The sequence below is a fragment of the Pygocentrus nattereri genome, chromosome 23 (assembly GCF_015220715.1).
Source record: "Pygocentrus nattereri isolate fPygNat1 chromosome 23, fPygNat1.pri, whole genome shotgun sequence".
In the NCBI taxonomy this organism is placed as follows: Eukaryota; Metazoa; Chordata; class Actinopteri; order Characiformes; family Serrasalmidae; genus Pygocentrus; species Pygocentrus nattereri.
This window is the reverse complement of record NC_051233.1, coordinates 29672998-29694251: the sequence shown is the minus strand read 5'-3', so window position 1 is coordinate 29694251 and position 21254 is coordinate 29672998. Positions and strand designations below refer to the sequence as shown.

The following is a 21254-nucleotide window of genomic DNA, read 5'->3' as shown; positions in this document are numbered from 1 at the left end:
AAGCTGCCGGCAAGAACCTGAACACACTGCAATCTATGGACAAACAAAATCTGTGCTCAATTTTAAGCATGATGTTCATCTGGGCTTTTGAAGGTCAATACCATCCATTGAAATGTCCTTTCCTTCTAACGTGTGTATGTGGAATTGTATAACTGTAAGATTCTCTTCCTTCTCTTCTCTTCTCTACCTTGCAAAAGTGAATGCATTTGGAAAATGACTCCAAAAAGGTGAAAGCGAGGCATTACTCCAGCATGCTTCACTGCCTCATCTGGTCACATAAGGTCACACAAATATGCTACTTACTTAGTGCCTCTGACTGGTTAAACTTCCAGCCAGCACTACATAGTGCTTGAGTGTTGTAGTACAGAGACCGAGATACAGCTCATAGTTCAGTTTGTGATGCGGACAGAATCGCAGATGAACGCGAATAAAATACAAACGTGATTTATTAGGAAACAAATCACCAATGTCCAAAGGGTAAAGCAGCAATCTATCCAGGCCAGAGTCAAAAACACAGATCAAAAAATACAAGCAGAGGTACCAAAAGGGAAAAGGCAAAAATCCAGGAATCAAAGAACAGATCAAGAGGTCAAAACACGGAAACAAACAGCACACAGGAAGAACACTCGGTAAGTCTCAATGAAACAAGACTTCACAATGTGACTACCTAAAGCCCAGGCTTAAATAGTCTAACCTAATTGTCACCTGACTAGAACACAGGTGTGGAACATCAATAATCAGGGGAGTGAGATATCTGATAGGTTTGCGGTGGAGAGTATGGAGTCACGTGAGACTCTAGAGGATCTTCAGAGATGTAGTCCATTTCCTGCATGGAAGGATCCGAATGCATGGCACATTTTTATATCTCAGTACTGAAGGGATAGAAGGATGATTTGTTTCCTTTTGCTTGCTTGTAGTTTATGGCTCCATTTTTTGTACCTAAAAAGTAACAAAAGCCTTTGGTTTAATATCATGTGACACCCAAAGTTTCCTTGGGCATTTGGATCCACCATCCCCATTGAAGATATTTTACTATTTGCCCACTCTTTACAACCATTTCTTATGCTGTCTTTTTCTGAGCTATCTAAAGGCATCTTGCACTTGAACTAAAGGAGGAAACTGATAAGAAAAGGTCTGATTACTTTTCCCAAAATCCTCCATCTAAATTAGGGATGATCCCTAAAATTCAGCTGTTGTACATTAACTGCTGGTCATGTGCATCCACAATCCAGGTTCTCATAGAAACATTCATAGCTTCTTAATTGTGGTCTGATATTGAAAGAAAAGCAAAGGAATTTAAAAAGAGACTCACTGACTTCAGCAAAGCTTTTGACTGTGTCCACCACATAAATTTATTCTAATTATTTTTCTAATGAGGAATCTCGGACCAACAAGCCATGGTCACGGCAAAAAATGAACCAACAGCCTGGTTCCACTTTTGCAAAGGTGTTAGACAAGGCTGCCCAGTATCCCTATATTTGTTTAGCCTGTAGGGTGAGACGCAGGACTGGAGGAAGATGGTTATAACCTAAGCTGAGTGAAGCTATAAGCTGAGCGGAGACCTGAGGGCCCTCATTAGGAAATTTAAGGACATAGTAAAAACATGGGACTTTTGTTTTTGATAATGGGAAAGACAGCTAACTTGGTGAAGATGTAGAAGTTGTGGACAGATTTTGCCAACTTGAGTCAATTATTAACAACAGGATCCAGCAGTGAAGAAATATGACACAGACTGGCACTCAGCAGAACAAGATCTGTAAATGAAATTTTGTAATGATCATAACCGTCTAGTCCAGGGTTCATCTCCAGAGCCACATACGGCTCTTTTGCTGCCCTGCTACGGCTCCTCAGCAGTATTAGATTTTTAGGTAAAATAAAACAATCCCCCTTTGCAGTAAAATAAAGATCTGCTAATCATTCAACACAGTTTAACAATTAATGGCCTTAAACGCTGGAGTTAATGTAGCCCATAGCTGCTAATTCACCCTTTAACCCTGAAGGTTGGTGCGCAGACTGTTGTCACCATAGCAACACAGACAACAATCTCACCTACCTAGTAGTTAATGAAAAAACTAAGGAAAAGATTTAAGATGAACATTGATCATTTAGAGATGATTGTACAGACGTATTTGCATTTGAAGACACTCCAGCTGATTTCATGAAACGTTTACATCTGCAACGAGAAACTGTTGAAAGCTAAAAAGTTGCGAAGGTGAAGTTACACTCTGGCACTTCAGGCACCATTTAAGGTGGAACAGGAAGGTTGCAACAAGAAGCAACTTCAGCCTCATAAGATGTGGAATGTTAAGTGATACTTTATTAATCCCACAAACGGGGAAATTTCACCTTTAACCCATCCGTGAAGTGAATAGACACACACACACACACGGGAGCAGTGAGCACACTTGCCCAGAGCAGTGGGCAGCCCTATCCACAGTGCCCGGAGAGCAGTTGGGGGTTAGGTGTCTTGCTCAAGGACACCTCAGTCATGGACTGCTGGCACTGGGGATCGAACCGCCTACCTTCTGGTTACAGGGCCAGTTCCCTAACCTCCAGCCCATGACTGCCCCCCTAAACAACTTGCTTGCTCGCCCGAACTGGGACTTGAACCCTGGACCCTCAGATGTTGAGAGATATTTTACAAGAAATTGTTCTACTTTTGTGGAAAAGTTTCCTGCCAGAGATGCAAGAAAACTGGGTTAAAGCTTAAAACGGAGCAAAGGAAGGCTGTGTTTTTGCTTATGTTATATTTTTTAGCCTATACTAGTACATTAACACATACTGAGACATATTTATAGCCAAGATGGTAAAATATTGGTTTGATTTTTGGCCCTTCTTAACATTTGGGTTGCCACCTCTTAGACTAGACTATAGTTTGCAGTTTTTTAAGGACATGAAACCTTGACAGAAGCCCTTATTTTGAACATATTATGGACCAGTTCACTGGAAAAGATGATTATGCTTTTTACAGGTGAAAGGTAAAGGAGAAAAAAGGACAACCAGCAGCAAGACCAGCAGGGATGGTGAGTAGAATCATGAACCAGCCATTCAGAAGCCTGAAGACCCAAACAAAGACAGGATATCCTGGGGAAACTCTATCTAGAAGTTGGAATCGACTTGTCAGCACTTAATAATGTACTTGTTTAATATAATATCAGGTCTTAAGAGTAATAACTGAATCATAAAGCTGCGATTTAAGGAGTTGAATTTGGCACCAGGAGTCCATTTTATGGTCTTTTTTAGTTTTCGTTTTGCTCCAAAGTTTGGCTCCCTGTTAAAAGCTGTGGTCTATTTAGAGAGAGAGAGAAGACGGAAAAGTGGGTGGAGGAGGAGTGGACTTGCGTCAGTGTGCCAGGCGAAGGGGTGGCCAACTGGCACTGGTGCAGCTGCCATGGCAACCTCCAGTATCCACCAAACCAACACACCTGTCACGGCTCACCTTTCTCAGTCTTTAACACTCACATTCACACGTCTGTGAAGTGCCAGGTCCCTCTTCATCTTCTTATGTGAAAATAATAGATTTTGTCAGGTCTCATTCTACAACACACTTAGATAGACCCATTAAGTAAATTTATATATATATATATATATATATATATATATATATATATATATATATATATATATATATATATATATATATATAAAAATTATACCCTTATTTCCCTTAAATTATTATACCCTGATTCCTAGTAGTTACTAATTCATGGTAGTTACCAAATAATTCATAGTAGATACTGAATAATTTATAGTGGTTACTAAATTATCTATAGTAGATACTGAAAAATTCAGAGTGGTTACTTAATTATTCATATTAGGTACTGAATCATTAATAGTGGTTACTGAATCATTCATATTTGATACTGAATCATTCATGGAGGTTACTGAATAATTCTTAGTGGATATTATTCACAGTAGAAACTGAATAATTCAGAGTGGTTACTGAATCATTCATATTAAATACTGAATCCTTCATAATGTTTACTGAATCATTCTTAGCAGATGCTGGATAATTCCTAGTGGCCAAGAATTCATATTAGATACTGAATTGTTCATATTACATACTGAATCATTAATAGTGCTTACTGAAGTGATTACTGAATCGTCTGTAGTGGCACTGAATCATTCATAGTAGATGCTGAATCATTTATAGTGGTTACGGAAAGGTTCATATTAACTTATGAATCATTCATAGGAGTTACTGAATAATTCATAGTGGTTAATGAATACTTGATAGCAGATGCTGAATAATTCTTATTACTTACTGAATAATAAGTCAAAATATGTATAACTGCATTAACAGTACAGTTGACCAGGTTAAATCTTATGTTTAACGGCATGTAAAGCAGATGTAACCGAGGTTAAGATTGTGTTTGTCTTCCTCTATAAAGTCACCGTTTCTGAGTTGTTCGGTGGCAATGATATGCTCACTAACTCAAACACACAGCTGTTCTCTGCATGTCCCACTCTTACAGTCTGCTTACTAAATTAGTCACTGTCCCACCCCCAACACTGTCACACTACCCACCTCTCTCTCACTCTCTCCCTCACTCTCTCTCTCCTCCCTTGCCATAACCTCTTACCTGATTCACCACGTTTTCACATACAATACTGTACAAATGTAATACATTTCCAGTCAAAGCAGACAGTAAATATGAGTTATTAATTTTTAGAGGACATTATTTGAGAAGCAGAAAATGCACAACCAATTTCTAAGATTGAACTTTGAAAGTGTGGAAAAATATCCCTGCAGAAACTGTAATTGATCCTCCTGACAAGAACGGAAGCTGTAATAAAGAGTGGACACACTAAATACTGATCAAATTTGCTATTATTATTATTATTATTTATTGGGGTGTCTGTGTAAAGTTCAGTTAAACATATGTTGCTGCTTTTTTCCAGGTGCTGTAAAAATACTGAGTTGTACTTAATTTCTATTTGGAGTTGAGATTAAACCAGATGAGCATTTCCTGAAGGAACTGCAAGAGTGCTTGAAAAGAGCTGCAAGTGTGTGTGTGTGTGTGTGTGTGTGTGTGTGTGTGTGTGAGAGAGAGAGAGAGGTGTATGTGTTTTTTTGGGGGTGGGGGGGCGTGGAGAGTCATTCAAATGAACTGTCACTCTGTTATTATGCAGCTCTTAGTGGAGAAGCCTTGTTTGAGTCCGATTTGCACCCTCTGAACAAACAGTCATAACTCGGGAAATGTTTACTCTATCGCTTAACAGATGGTGTGATTATTTTGGTGTAATGTTGTGTCTATTGAGAAGAAAATGTTACGTCATGAGTTATGACGAGTTAAACACAGAGAAAATCTTGAAATAAGCAGATTCTGTAATGTGGAGCGAGGTAGCGGACGCATGTGCGGAGGTAAGTGACTTTTATTGAGGGCAAATCCAGAATCAGGGTCATAACGGTCCAGGGTCAAAGAGCCAATACGTACAGAATGGGGTGCAGACATGACAAGCAACACAAACACCCAAACAGTTCTAACAAAGACCAACACATCAAACAAAGACCGATACAAAAACCAGCAAAGACAAAGTGCAAACACAGGGCTTAATAACAAAGGGAAAACAAGGGACAGGTGAAAATCAGGGGCAGAGTCATGAAATGAGGGGCAGGACTACCGATACCAAAACAAACTCATATGGACAGGACTGGGAGGGGCCAATCGTGACAGATTCTGATTTTGAGAAATTTATATACAGTTTATACAGTTTTCTGTGCCTAGTGCCAAAGAAATGCTCATAACTCTAAAGCTAATTGATAAAATGATGAGATATTTTGAGGTTTCAGGAAGGCCAAGTTTCTCTACCATTTAAAACTGAAATGGAGTTTTTAGGTGAGAGTTTAAGGATTTTAAAGCAGATTCCCTGCGTGATTGGCTGTGTCTGTGAGACTGAGTGGCCTGCTGTGATGTCATCATTAAGGGAGATTTTTAATATTTAAACTTAATTTTATTAAACACTACCAATCCAATCGACTCCAACAGTACAAAGCACAAGTCACAGCGCCGAGACCTTCGAAACGCAGTTTGAACGGAGTCTGTACGTTAAGTGGTTCGGGCTATATTAATCGCAGAAAAGTGTGGAAGAAGAATAAGAAGTATGAGAGATAACAATAAAGATAACAATAGAGATATTTTTCAAGCACTCTAATAAAAGGAGGATGGGGTCAGAATTTTACCCACTACTGCACAGTCACTAGGCTTCCAGTGTACAGAGTTACATGTAGCATCTACAGTTTCTGCTCCTGAGCAGAATCACTGTAATAATTATAATTGTACTGGATAAAGATGGCAAAGCAGCGCAGAAGGACACTCACTAGCTTTTCTTCTGACTGTGTAAGATTTCTGCATTGCTTATGCGAGTGTGTGACGCAGCATCTGAACTGTGTGTGTGTGTTACATAACACACTAATGTGGGGTGGGTGTGTATGCAGGGTCTTCTCTGCCTGAATTAGACTGTATAGATACCACCAGCACTGTTACTCCTGCCACATGATACCAAAGGACACTTACACAACCCACAGAGGAGGAGAAACATAGAGACAGACAGACAGAGGGTGGTAGAGAGAATGAAAAGTAGTAAAGATCATGTCTTACTTTTCATTGTGAATTAAAAGCAGAGAGAATTTCACGAACGAACTATGTCGGCTTGAAAAAACCACCTTAAATACACTGCCAACTGATGCATTAAATCCTGTGCCATCTTAAATTTACTGATACCTTAAATTCACTGATGCATTAAATCTAGTGTCACCTTAAATTCACTGACACTTCAAACTTAAATACAATGGCACTTTAAAATTTACTTATACATTAAATCCTGTGCCACCTTAAATTCAGTGCTACCTTAAATACAGCTCCAACTTAAATCCATTATTTGTCCCTTAAGCATGTGAGTCTGTGTGTGCCGTGTATGAGTGTCTGTGTGAGTGATGTGAGTGTGTGAGTGATGTGACATCACTTGTGGCAGTTTTTTGACCTGATACTTTTGTATTTCCACTCATGTTGTTTTTCAGAAATGTACTTTTATTTGTGTTATCATATTATACCCATGTATAAACTTCACCTCAAATCAAATTTAACTTGTTAAGAATCCCTTAACACATTTCCCTTGCTTGATCCTTCACAGTGTGCAGTTGGAGGCTGAAGCTCAGCTGTAGCGCGCTGTCGCCCCGTCGTTCGAATACTGCAATGCCACGAATATGTTTATCACCAAAGTACACTGAGTACTTATTCATTAGTGAATATCAGTATTTTGCCCTATATTCAAGTTCACCCTGTGAAAAAGCTACACTCTAAAAAGTGCTGGGCTGAGTGGAATTTAATTGGGCTATTTTCACTCTGCTGGGTAGTTTTTGTGTAGAAAATGATATATAATAAATGGAAGTGGAAATTACAAACAAATACAAAATCTCAGACAGTAACCCAATGAAAAAGTCCAAATGAACCCGGTCCTGGGTCAGAGTAGCTATATTTTACTATATTTAACTCTAATGATGGTGATGAAAACAATCTGACCAGTATCAAATCTGATGTACATGCTTACCTACCTGCTTAGAGGAGAACAGGACCTTCTGTTTGAGTTGTTTGCACATGTGACATGTGAAGCATGTCGGCTCTTAAATAGTCTCTAAGGAGTGGCATTTGTATCTAAGACATTTGTATCTATCAATGTAGATTAGCAACATGTTTTAACTGATTTACTAAACTCTTAAAGATACATGGTGATATTAAGGATGACAACACTTTGGGTGGTTGGTTAGTGTAGTGGGTAACACCTCTGCCTTCTACACTGTAGACTGGGGTTCAATCCCCACCTGGGTAAACACACTACACCAATACAAGTCCTTGGGCAAGACTCCTAACACCACCTTCGCCTACCTGTGTAAAATGATGAGATTGTAAGTCGCTCTGGGTAAGAGCATCTGCCAAATGCCGTAAATGTAAACACTATCAAGGATGGCAGCTTTCAAAACCTTTCACACAGCTTGTAGTGGTATTGGTTTCATCTCATTTAATACTTCTGCACAAACAACAGAGCTTGATCTGTGCTGGAGCAAGCTGGCTTCAGATCAGGCAGCTCTCAGATTGACAACTATTTTAGTGGATTTAGTGGATCATTCATATTTTAAATACATTCATAATATTGTCTAAAACCAACCTGATACAGCAAAATAGGAAAACTTTTTCTTCACTTTTACTTGTTGTCTTAAATTCAGCTTCAAGGGCTCTTCCATATAACATGATGCCCATATGCTTCAAATCAAAATGATCAAACAATCCAAGCAATTTTTTGGCTCTAAACTCATTGGACACCATTTTACACGTGTCTCTGATGTCGACTGAATGGAGGGTTTTGTAATGCTGGGAAGCGATGATGAGGCAGGCGCATACGCTGAGAGAAGCGAGATTTGTTAGTGGCAAATCCAATATCAGGGTCTAGACAGTCCAGGGTCAAACAGCCAACACAGAGAGATGGAGGGACAGACATAACAAAGAGGAATACAGACTAAACACAAAAACAGAGACTAGGAAAAACAATGGACGCCAGAAGATACAACACCAAAAGACACAATACAAGCAATACACTACAAAGACCAGCAAACTAACAGTGGAAAACACAGGGCTTAAATACAGAAACAATAAGGGTTAACAATACACAGGTGGAAAACAGGTGAGAACAATCAAGGCCTGAGTCTAGAAACAAGGGGGCAGGACCGGGAAGAAACAAAACAAGGAATCACATGGACAAGACCACAACAAAACAAAAGCACATGGAGGACTGGGAGGGGCCAATCGTGACAGGTCTCCAGTATGATGGGTCACTGTCATTGCTGGCGATGCTCATGGGGGCTCGGACCCTGATTTCTTTTCTGGAAAGCTGCTTTGTGACGTCTGTTGTAAAAGGCGCTATATAAATAAACTTCGACTTGACTTGACGTACAATCTCATGATACAATGGAATGGAAAGGGCGACTCTATGGGTTCAGGAAACATTTTAACTGTATCCCTGCACTGTATTATTTAGATAGATGTATAAAGTTAGAGAAACATATATAAAGGAAAATGTGCCACTACTGCTGTGACAGTTCGTCCCTCAAAAGAGCTTAATAACACTGAGCAACACCACTGACGTCAATTTATAACTGCTCATGTATTAAATGTGGTTTAGATTAGAGAATCCCTTAGTCATAAGATCCAGTATCATGTGGAAACTTCACACTGAGTTCTGTGACAGGTCCCCCTTTTTTGTTAGTTGTTCTGGGACCACCTCAACCTTCCAGATCCATTGTTAGTTGTTCCCGGGCCTGGAAGTGGATGTAAGGCTCAGGCCTGTCTTGAGTTCGCCTTGCATGGAATCTGTATGAAGGTTTAAATGTGTGCACATGTGCAGGGGTCATGCTGCAAGCGCTGTGAGAGTAGTGCATGTGTGAGCTGTGGATGCTAATAATACCTTGGCCTTTGGATGAGCGGACAACCACAGCCTGAACACCTAATGAGAGAATTCAGGGGATTCTCATGATGTTTGTAGTTATGGCTGTGGTCGGGGTGTGAAAGAGGTCAGTGGTAAACTAAACTCAGAGCTTAAACTAAACATATAGCTTGAGTTACATGTTGAAAGCTTGAGCGCATGCATACAATCTGTTTTCTGTTTTCAACATGCCGATTTCTTGTCACGCTGCAGGCCTCAGGATTGGTGGGAAGTTTCCCTGAGTCTGTCAGTTAACGCTGGACTAGGTAATGTTGTAGAAATCAGGAAGCGTAAGCTGGTTGTTAAAAAATTCCTACCCCCTACTTTTAGCCCTCTCCTGAGCCCTCCCAGAGCCACTCCTAACTAAAATGCAGACATCATGAAACATGGCTAGCTAGTTTAGCATTGTTAGCCAAGCTGTAGGCATAGCTACATAAGTAGCTACATTGGCAACATGATTAAGACAAAACAACAAACCAGATAATTACCTGTCCAACAGAAAAATAGCAACCTCAGTTTTGACACTACTGGAAAGCTCCACCAATGTTCACTATGGTTTGACCTTTGGCTTTATCCAACCTCTTTTTATTCAAAGCCTCTTTCACTTCTGTCCTTTTTTCTTTTTTTCTTTAGCAGTGCATGCTGTTGTGTAACTTTCTCTGCCATTCTTGTAAACTCACTGCCTTTCAACTGAGTGTGTGTAGAGACTCTGCACATGTGCAAATGTACAGAGCGCATGAACATGGGCAGGTTGTGAGGTAGGTGGGTAAGGACTTTAGCTTGCAAAAAATTGTTATCCATCGAATTGTTAGACATTACTGAGATAATAATATAAAATATCTCTTTTTCTTTCAAGTTCAGCTCTGGAGACTTTCTGGTAGAACCTGTTTGTGCTTTTATTCGCCCCATTAGTCGCTTCCGATTGAGCTCCTGAACTGGGACATTGCTTCAGACCTGAGAAATTTGTCAGGGTTAAATCAGGGTTAAAATTAGGCAAAAACACGTGTAGTAAAGGACCAACTTTAGTCTATACACATGTGGAACTTTGGTCTGCTAGTTTAATTGGCTCTCACCTTGAAGTATGAACATATTTAATTTTAATTAAAAGGAACTACTGATCAGTGCCCTAACCAGCAAGCTAGATTCTTGCCCAGGATGCAGGCTTTGAAATCAAACTCCAGATGCTAATTGGACCAGTATTTGTCACCCAACTGATGCACAACCAATCAGGCATCAGTGTTGTACGTGTCAGTCATGGGAGAAGTCGTGTTGGCTGGTGAAGAAGGAGCTGTGAGTGAACATTATCACAGTGATGATAAATGTAGCAGTGGACGAGCTGAGGTTTGTAACATGACCCCAAAACAATTAAGCACTGCACTCTCAGAGATAAAGGTACAAAGGGCTGCATCCAGAAACCATAAATGTTACTGTTTTTTACCACCAGTCCTTCTCCTCTTCCTCTCCTCTCTGACCCAGAGTTCATGACATCATCTCACCAGCTGTCTGAGTACTGGAGGAGACGAGAGAAGCCACTTCAAGCAGCTGCTGAATAGACTTCCAGCCTTGGACACATCAATGTATGCTGTCCAGTAAGAGGGTTACAGATCTAGAGTGACATCACTGCACACACGGCCAGATGGTTTATATATTCTTTGGGTTGTGTTCACTGTTAGAAGTAAAGGTTCTGCGTTAAAGCCTGAAGCATGTAGTGTCAATACAACTTATGTTCCCTGACTAAAGGTACTGAGATGTACCCTTGAAGGTACCACCCCAGTGACAAAATAGGCACTGCCCCAGTGCCTTTTTTTTCTGAGAGTGTATCTTGTACTTGGTGCTATTTCTTCTGGTGCAAATTCCATCTTTTTCCGGGGAAGACGAGGAGCAGTAGGAAGGGAGGGGGAGGACAGAAGCAGTAGCAAGAGTTTCTGGACATGGCCAAACTGTCACTGGGGTGGCACCCCTCACATCACTGGGGTGGTGCCCTCAAGCGTACGCCTTCAGTATTTTTAGTTAGGCCACATAATTGTGCCATAATCTATGGCAATTATATATTTTTTATTATATTGTATTCCATTGCACACTATGAATATGACTGTTTCACCAGTAAAGTGAAGGTCATGTACCTTTAAGCCTAATATTCAGATAGGATCTCATTATTGTTGTGGGTGTATTGTCATTCAGACATGAAATGAAAGGAAAATGTTTGAGTCCCGTGTTCTAAGTGTGGTTAAAATTTATGGCCTCCCCCATCTGAATCTGAACCCCTCTGTCCTCCCCCCCACCAGTGGACTCGTATTGCGTGAAGTCAGCTGTAATCCCTCAGCACTGCAGCTAGGCTTCTCTGGGTCCGTCCTGCTGATGACCCCAGACTGTGAACATGTCACTAGACTGGCGTACAGAAGACTTAGGAACGTCTGAATTAGGAATGCAAGCATACTCATTGGAGTTGTGTTGAAGTTTAGTGCTGTTCTTGCTCAAACCGCTCTGTGTGTGTGTGTGTGTGTGTGTGTGTGTGTGTGTGTGTGTGTGTGTGTGTGTGTGTGTGTGTGTGTGTGTAATGCGAGTCAGTACAGGTTGTCCATTTTATTAACGACTAATGTGTCACTGGGTGTGGACAATGTCCAAAGCTACCAGCTCAAGGCATCTATAAGGGCCAGGGATGGACTGTCCATTGGTAAGAAGGGGACAATTCTTGGTGGGACGCTGAAAGAGCAAGAAAGAGAAACTACATTAAAGTAGTCATGTTTCTAATGTGGTGGGAATATAGACCACCCAGGATAAGTACTGGACTGCATATACCTAGAAATGTTTTGGAGAGTAAGTAAGTAAATAAGTAAGTAAGTAAGTAAATAAGTAAGTAGGCAAGAATTTATTAATAAAGCACATTTAAACCTAAAGAGCTATACAGACAGGATAAGTTTAAAACACCCATTAAAAGACAACAAAGAACAAGATCCAGTACAATCAATTCACAATCAAAGCTAACCAATAAAAATAGCCTTTTAATGTAGATCTACAAGCATCAGTAGAGGATGCAGTCCTAAGGTCCAGAGGTAGACTGTTCCACAGACTTGGAGCCGTGACAGCAAAGGCCTCGTCACCTTTGAGTCTCAGCTGAGACAGCCAGTAGCAACTGACCCGATGATCTCAGGGCCCTGTAGAAAGGCTAGGGTTGGAGCAGATCTCCATTGCAAGATGGTGCAGATCAATTTATTAAATAAATACATTTTAAACAAATAAAATTAGAATTTTCTATATTTCTGCACGAATTTGACCTAAAACATCATCATATTTTCACACAAGTCCTAATTATAGATAAATAGAACCAAATTTACCAAATGAGACAAAAATATGAGACCTGGTCATTTATTTATTGAGGTAAATGATTCAATATTGAATATCTGTGAGTGGCAAAAGTATGTGAACCTTTGCTTTCAGTGTCTGGTGTGACCCAGACAATAACTGTGCAGCAATAACTGTAACTAAACATTTCCAGTAACTGGTGATTAGTCCTGCACATCAGCTGGGTGGAGTTTTAGCCCTCTGTACAGAACAGCTTCAATTCTGTTTTGTTGGTGAGTTTCCTCTCATGAACTGCTGCTTCATTTCCTTCCACAACATTTCTATAGGATTGAGGTCATTAACCGTATTCTTCTTTAACCTTCTTTGGTAGAACAACTTTAGGGTCGTTTTCTAGCTGCATGACCCACGTTCAATCAATGATGACAAACCGTCCTGGCCCAGATGCAGCAAGACAGGCCCAAATCATGATACTACCACCACCATGTTTCACAGACGGGATAAGGTTCTCATGTTGGAATGCAGTGTTTTTTCTTTCTTCAAACATAATGCTTCTCATTTAAACCAAAAAATCTATTTTGGTCTCATTTGTCCACAAAGCATTGTTCCAATAGTCTTCTGGCTTGTCCATGTGATCTTAGGGAACTGCAGACGGACAGCAAGAGAGTAGCGCTTGGAGAGTAGCACCTTTCTCTGTGCTACCCTGCCATGCAGACCTTTGTTGTTCAATGTTCTCCTGATGGTAGACTAATGAACATTAACATTAGCCACTGTGAGACAGGCCTTTAGGTGCTTAGAAGTTACTGGGTTTCTTTGTCACCTCACAGACTATTACAGGCCGTGCTCTTGGGGTGATTCTTATTGGTTGACCACTCCTGAGGAGCGTAACGATGGTCTTGAATTTGCCTGACGGTGGATGGTGGAGTCTGAACTCTTTAGAGATTATTTTGTGAACTTTTCTAGCCTGATGGGCGTCAACAACTCTTCTTCTGAGGTCCTCAGAAATCTCCTTTAATCATGCCATAATGCACTTCCACAAGTGTGTGGTGAAGATCAAACTGTGATAGACCCCTGTTCTTTAAATAAAACAGGGTGGTCACTCACACCTGATTGCCATCAAAACCACCTGATCCTAATGTCGCCTTCATATTATCTGCTAATCCTAAAGGTTCATTTACTTTTGCAGTTTATTAGCATTATAATCTCAACTAATTACAGTCAGTTTAATTAGCATGTGTGCTAGTGGACACAGAGCACTAATGAACTGTCATTCTCTCAATAAATAAAAGTAAGATTTTATTCATTTTTGTATATAATAACTTGAATTTCATGTGAGTTATATAAAGTAATTACTTTTTATATAAAGGTTTTGCAGCTAGACCACACAGCTAACTGATGGGCTATGGGTAAATTATTATAAAAAAAACAAACTTGGCGAACATTTTTACAATATTACTAATAACATTCATGCTTTCATTCCTTTAATCCGAACCCAGTTCTTCAATAGTGCCTCATATCTCTTTATTTCAGATAAATATATTGTTTAGTAAGTACAAATAAATGAAAAACACTTTTTTTGTACCTGATTAGCTTCAAGAATGCAGTAAACATCTCCATCACTAGAGGGAGCTGCTAAACCAGTAACACATACGAGTCTTCCTGTAAAAAGTCATGTGTTTAAAAAGAGACGATCACAATGTTCTCAGGTCTGTTCGTGGACAGAAACACAGTAAATGAAGATTTAATTTACAGAAATATTACAAACACTACTCAATCATTCTGGTGTTAAACTCTGTAAATGATCAGAAGTTTACACTCTTGAAGTGTTTGTAGAATTAAAGATGAACAGATCACAGACCCTCAAACACACTTTGACCTGGTGGTCATTCAGATCACTGTGTTGTTTACTGTGTGGGGTCACCGGATCCAGTTCATTAGGTAATGAGGGGAAAAGACCATGAGCCCTGTGCAGTTTGTAGGCTGTGGGGGATAAAAAGTTCTTTGTAGACTGAGGATCATCACAGACGCTGCAGTCTATCCTGCCTTGTCCTATTTAGCCCTGGCCTTTACATCGATGTTTCCACTTATGTGTAGTTTACCTTTTTCCCAGGTGGCTGCTGTTGTTGTCTTTGGTATAAGAAGCTAAAATTAGCTTCATACTTTGTTTTTCAGCCTTTGTTTTTGCCTCAAGATTATTAAAATCAATAGGCCTGTTTATTGAGGTAATTTGTAGAAAAACAGTGGCTGTTTTACTGTAAAGACGTTTAGAAATGATTTATAGGCATTTATAGATGTTTATGTTAGTGTATGTTAGTGTGTAAACTGATTTCTTTCACTTTAGAATATAAGCTGCTAAAATGTTGGTATGTAGTTTACATGAACTTACACACCGTTTGTAACAAAAGTGACTTTTCTTGCCAGTGTGATGAGGGTGCTATCCCACATCTGACACCGGTTTAGAAGAGAAAGCACAGAACAGGTCCTGCTTTTGCTGCAAATATGTGTTCTTTATTCAACACTGAACCCACAGGAGAGGTCACCACTATCCACACACTCCACCCTGATGGGTGGAAGATTCTGAATCTATTCACAAGGTAACCATGAAATTTAACTGACAAATCATTATTTATCACATAATCTCACAGATGATCCAACACCATAAACCAAGAACCCGGCGTAGAGCGGCTGAGTGAATGTGGTGTGGACTGTGTGTAGGAGGGTCATTGTGTCAGAGACGCTGTAGAAGGACAGAGTTCCTGCACTGTGATCCACATACACTCCTATTCTGGAGGATGATGGTCCTGAGATCTTAGTCTCAATGTTGTTGTGCAGGAAAGTGAGAGAGGAAGAATAACACAGACTCCAGGACTGACTGTTGCGTCCAAACTCAGAAACATTACCCCGTCCTTTCCTGCTGATCCCTTTATATGAGACTGATATGCACACAGACCCTCCACTGCTGCACTCAACCTCCCAGTAACAGCGTCCACTCACACTCTCCTTACACAACACCTGAGGCCAGCTGTTAAATCTCTCTGGATGGTCAGAGTATGACTGGACTTTATTACTGTCCGTCACAACTCTGTTCTTCTCAGACAGAATGAGTTGAGTATGTGCTGTGTTAGGATCCAGAGTCAGCTGACAGAAATCTAAAAAGAGAAAATTAGATTTTATTTAAATGATTTATTTGATAAAAATTCTGTGTCAGTGTTTTTCATCTTTAAACATTTCCATGTAAATAATTTAGACTCATAATTAAGTAATAATAATAACGAGTAATGAGAAATAATTAGACTCATGAATAAAGTTCACCAAAAACAACAGATCAATCACATTTAAACAGGACAGACATACCAACTATATCTGTGTGTGTGTGTGTGTGTGTGTGTGTGTGTGTGTGTGTGTGTGTGTGTGTGTGTGTGTGTGTGTGTGTTTGTTATTCTTACACTGCAGAAAATCTTCTCTGGTTTTTGGTTCTGAGGATAAAATCTGAACTGCTGCAGCTGTGGAGACACAACAGACCAACACAGTCAATAGAATAGAATAGAATAGAATAGAATAGAATAGAATAGAATAGAATAGAATAGAGGGACTGAGTGAGACGTCATGCAGATGAAAATAAACAAATGATCATGTTAAAACTGGAAAGTGTCATTTTGTGTGTCGTCTTTTAGTAGAACACAAAAAATAAACTTGATTTTATTCCCAAACAATTATTCCAGGATAAAATCTAGTTCTCTCCTGTTTATTCAGATCTTTCCCATTTCAGTAGTGAATATTAAAGGGTGTCTAATGTCGACTGTCACTGTAAAACTGAACAGGTTGTTGAGTCACTGTGTTTCTGTAAAAACGCCACATTTATGTTTAAACATGCTGACAAAACAAACAGCACTTAATATTCATCACAGGATTATTTCATGTTTATAACAGATACATAAACATGAGAGTTCTTAGTTGATGAACACAGATCAGTCACTATTACATTCCCTCTTTCCTTCTTCCTTTTTTCTTTCTCTCCATCTAACGAGAGGAATAAAAGCAGATTAGATCATTTCTACTGTGTTTGGGAAACTTCCTCTTTACTCTCTGTTCAAGTACAGATTTCCATCCTTATGCTCCACAGCAGGACAGCTCCTCTTACCATGAGGAGGGATTTTACTGAACTCCTCTCTGCAGAGCTCCTCTAGTCGCTCCTTCAGCTCAGAGAGAGATCTCCTCACTCCATCAAATGAGAGGTGCTGATGGACAGTGATGCTGGGTGAGTCCTCAGATCCAGAAGAGACACAGAGAGACTGGAAACTCTACAGAGAGAACAAACGCAGTGGAGGAAGATAAAGGAGTACAGGAGAAATGAAGGAGCTCCAATTAGACTAAAGACAGACTTGTGATCACAGACAGGTAGATTTACTGCTGCCTTAATGAACTTTAGCTGAGAGGAGCTTTAGAAGCTGGATGAGGAGCAGGTTCCTCTGCAGATCAGTGATTGTTACCTGGAGGAAATGGATGTGATCCTCTGTGTGTGAAAGCTGCTCCAGCTCAGTGTGTCTCCTCTGTAGATCAGCGATCTCCTGCTCCAGTTTCTCCAGGAGTTCTTCAGCTCCACTCAGTTCAGCCTCCTCCTGAGCTCTGATCAGCTCTGTTGCCTCAGAGCGCTTTTTCTCAATGGAGCGGATCAGTTCAGTAAAGATCCTCTCACTGTCCTCCACTGCTGACTGAGCACAGCGCTGTGAGGACAAGGACACACCAGATGGAGGAACATTTCACCTCTTAAACTGCAGCCGCATTATTCATTCATCTCAAGGTTTATCAGAGGAATTTTTCAGGAACAATATGAAACTAAAGGAAATCTAGAGTCACATTCAGGATCTTAAAGGGTTAAAAGAAAAGTTAAAATATCAAATATGCTCAGTTTTCCCCAAATGACCTTCACTGTAGTTTAAATGTAATGGAAGCTTATCTCTATTATCATGGTGTAAACTGCATGTCTATATTCTCACAGTTAACAAACCACACTGAGCTGTTAAATCATGTAGAACAGTCTTGTTTGTAGTGACTGACACTGAAAATAACATCTATAAAATAAAGAAGAAAACTTTTGTAGCTATGTGACATTATTTTGTCCGTGTTTACAGGTAACAGTGTGTCATACAGTGTCAGAAACCACATAAACATGTCTATCAGGCCTTTTTCAGCCAGACAGCCCAAAGGTGAGTTTTTGTCAGATCTGATTTGAGCTGAACAGATTTCCTGCAGTCTGAATGAAAAAAGCCACTTCAAACCACTTCAAGCCACATTTGTTTACCACTGGAGAAAAAGGCGCTGTGCAGGTTCGTATTTCAGTCAACAAGGTGCAAAAAATATGAAGCTACAACAGCGGTTTTAATGTCTAACTCTGTACCTTAAATAAGTTTTTCCCAGGAAAAAGACACATTATTACCTTTTCATGACCGAATGTTTTAAATCGAGCACTAAAATAAAAGGCTGGAGACGAGATGGACGGTGTGGAGTCAATACAACTTCAAGATGTACTTGCAGTAGAATATGATACATTTGTGCTTCCTGACTAAAGGTACTGAAGTCAGACCCTTGTCAGCACCACTCTGACAGTTTACGACCTTTTTCTGAAAGGGCAGGTGATTTTTAACCTGATTCTAATCAGATTTATGGATATGTGACTCAGATTGAATAGTCAGATCAGGTTTCATGTGTTTTTCATCATTCAGGGCGACAGTTAATGTTACATCGTCACAACTGGCCCCACCCAGTTGTCCATGTGCTTCCTTGTTTTGTTTCTTCCCGGTCCTGCCCCCTTGTTTCCAGACCCTGCCCTTGATTGTACCACCTGTGTTTATCACCTTTGTCTTGTTAACATTCGTTGTCTCTGTATTTAAGCCCTGTGTTTGTCTGTAGTTGTTGCCTGGTCTGGTTTTCTGTAGTTGTGGTCAGCGTATGTGTCTCGTGGTTGCTCCCCGGCATTACATACAGCTGAAACATGGAGAGTAGAAGCTTTTAACAGACATTTAAGAAACATTTAGTTTTACTTTATATGTTGTAGTTTACAGTGACTGATTCATTAAAAGACGCATACATTAGTGTCACATTCTCGTCGTACTGCAGTCGATAAAAAGTGAAACACTTTACTTTTATTTGCAAGCAATCAGATCAGATTTGTGTGTCCAGACATTACCAGCCTTTCTGTGTAGGTTGCCATGACAACGATGTGTCAGTAAATATGTAGCTAAGCTGGTGACGCTTATTTCAAACATGAAAAATGGAGGTACATCATCTCTCCCGCCAAACCCTTCAGAATTATCTGGAAAAACCATGAACTGCTCTTCTTGAATCCCAGCACATTCATCACTCTGGATTTGACCACGTTCGCGTTTGTCGCCTTGTGAGTGACACGAAATACACTTCACAATCTGATTTGAGCGTCCAGACTGAGACACATCTGTAAAAATCAGATTGGAATCGCATTTCAAACCACTTCCAAATATGGTTTGGATCCGATTTGCAAAAATCAGATTTTATGTGGCTTTTCTGTGTCCAGACTATCACAAATAAATCTGGATACAATCTGATTACGCCAATAATCAGATCTAGGCTGGGAACACAGCCATAAAGTCAGATCACCAGTAATCAACGAACGACACAACACCAGTGCTGTCAACAGTCTGACACCACTGAGCAGGTAGCAGCTGGCTGTGAGCGATGTACTATACGGTTCCCCCACACTATACACTATATACAATTACCCACATCTTAGTGGATTGAATACATGTACAAATCAGCTGCCAATCACCTGATACTGTGATTAATAAGTCAAATCATGTAAATCTGATTTTTCACCAAACAGTTCCTTTAAAGCTGAACCTTCATTTCCTCTCTTACTGTGATTCTAGATGACTTACTGTCCACACTGTGGAGGAGAGACTGACTGAGCTCTGAAACACCAAATCTCTGCTCAGTTCTCACCTTAAGAGTCTTCACAGCCTGTTTCAGCTCCTGCTGCTCCTTCTGTTTCTCCTGGATTCTCTGCTGGAATTTACTCTGAATCTCCTTCAGCTGATTCTATGAACAAAGACATTTTGTGATGTTTGAGTTTTTGTGAATTAAGACATAAAAACATCTTGTTCTCTGCAGTTTGCTCTCTGTCATGTGATCACTGTAAGACTGGAAGATGGGTGTTGGCTGGTCACATGATCACTGGCTGGTCTGACCGTTTGCTGAAAACTACCTCACGCAGTTTCTCTGAAAACTCACTGCTTGAAGTCAAGACCTGAAAGATCAGTTTAAACTGTTTACCTGATTAATGAAGCTCATTCTAGACTACAAACCCAATTAGCCTGAACTGAACACAAATGATTTCTAGTTCTCACCTGTTTCTCAGTTCTCTCTGTTGCAGCTGGGACTGTATCGTGACCTTTGTGATCTGCCATCGTACATAAATAGCAGATGCAGCTTCGGTCAGTACGACAGTAGATCTTGATCACTTCATCGTGCTGAGAGCAGATCTTCTCCTGTAGCTGTGAGGAGGCTTTGACCAGCTTGTGCTTTTTCAGTCCAGGAACTTCATAGTGAGGTGTAAGATGAGTTTCACAAAAGGAGGCCAGACACATCAGACAGGACTTGATGGCTTTGAGTTTTCTCCCAGTGCAGAAATCACACTCCACATCTCCAGGTCCAGCGTAACGGGGAGCAGGAGGAGCAGCTCGGAGTTCTGTCTTCTTCAGTTTCTCCACCACTTCAGCCATTACATTGTTTCTGCGTAGAACAGGCCTTGGAGTGAAAGTCTCTCTGCACTGGGGGCAGCTGTAGACCCCCCTCTGATCATCCTGATCCCAGCAGCCATTAATACACACCTTACAGAAACTGTGTCCACAAGGAAGACACACTGGATCCTTCAGCAGATCCAGACAGACTGGACAGCTGAACTGGTCGTGATCTACTGAAATACTGGCCATTGTCCTGCACGTCTAGACGGAGAGGGAGCAGCTCTCTGAGATCAATTTCGTTTTCTCTGAACTGAGGAGGAGGGACTTCCTGGTTTTCTGCTGGTTAATGTGTCACAGAGAGAGGGTGGAGAAAGAGAGGAGGGGGGAAATAATCAAACTTGTAGAGCCATTCAGATCAGCCATTGGATTAAAATGACTCCAAAAGTTCTAAGTTATGAAACATTAGCTAGTTATTATGCCAACTATTATGTAAAGTATTACCTAACTTGGTAGCTACCTAGCCTGTTGATATTTCTAGCTTTATCTCACTCCACCTGGTTAACTCAGCTAATGAATTCACTAGGCTAAACCTTTTTGTTTGAGAATGGACACCATCCATTTTCACCTCCAGTACAACAGCATTTCATAGCTTGAAGCTTGTTATTGCTGAAACCCTCATCTATAAAGTGCAACCAAATGAAGAACTGCAAGTTGAACATCAGTGGGTTCTGTTATCAAGACTTCTTTAACCACGATACTTTA

General features: G+C 40.3%; 1 protein-coding gene across 1 annotated transcript; it reads right to left on the bottom strand.

Moving 5' to 3' along the window:
- Positions 1–15260: 15260 nt before the first annotated feature.
- Positions 15261–20831, bottom strand: LOC108444032 (E3 ubiquitin/ISG15 ligase TRIM25-like). The gene is made up of 6 exons (XM_037533570.1): positions 20157–20831; positions 19753–19848; positions 17268–17501; positions 16919–17078; positions 16224–16280; positions 15261–15926 (listed from the first exon to the last, which is right to left on the bottom strand). Exons 1-6 carry the CDS (start codon positions 20739–20741, stop codon positions 15400–15402), a joined length of 1659 nt encoding a protein of 552 aa, XP_037389467.1. The 5' UTR covers positions 20742–20831; the 3' UTR covers positions 15261–15399.
- Positions 20832–21254: the final 423 nt, after the last annotated feature.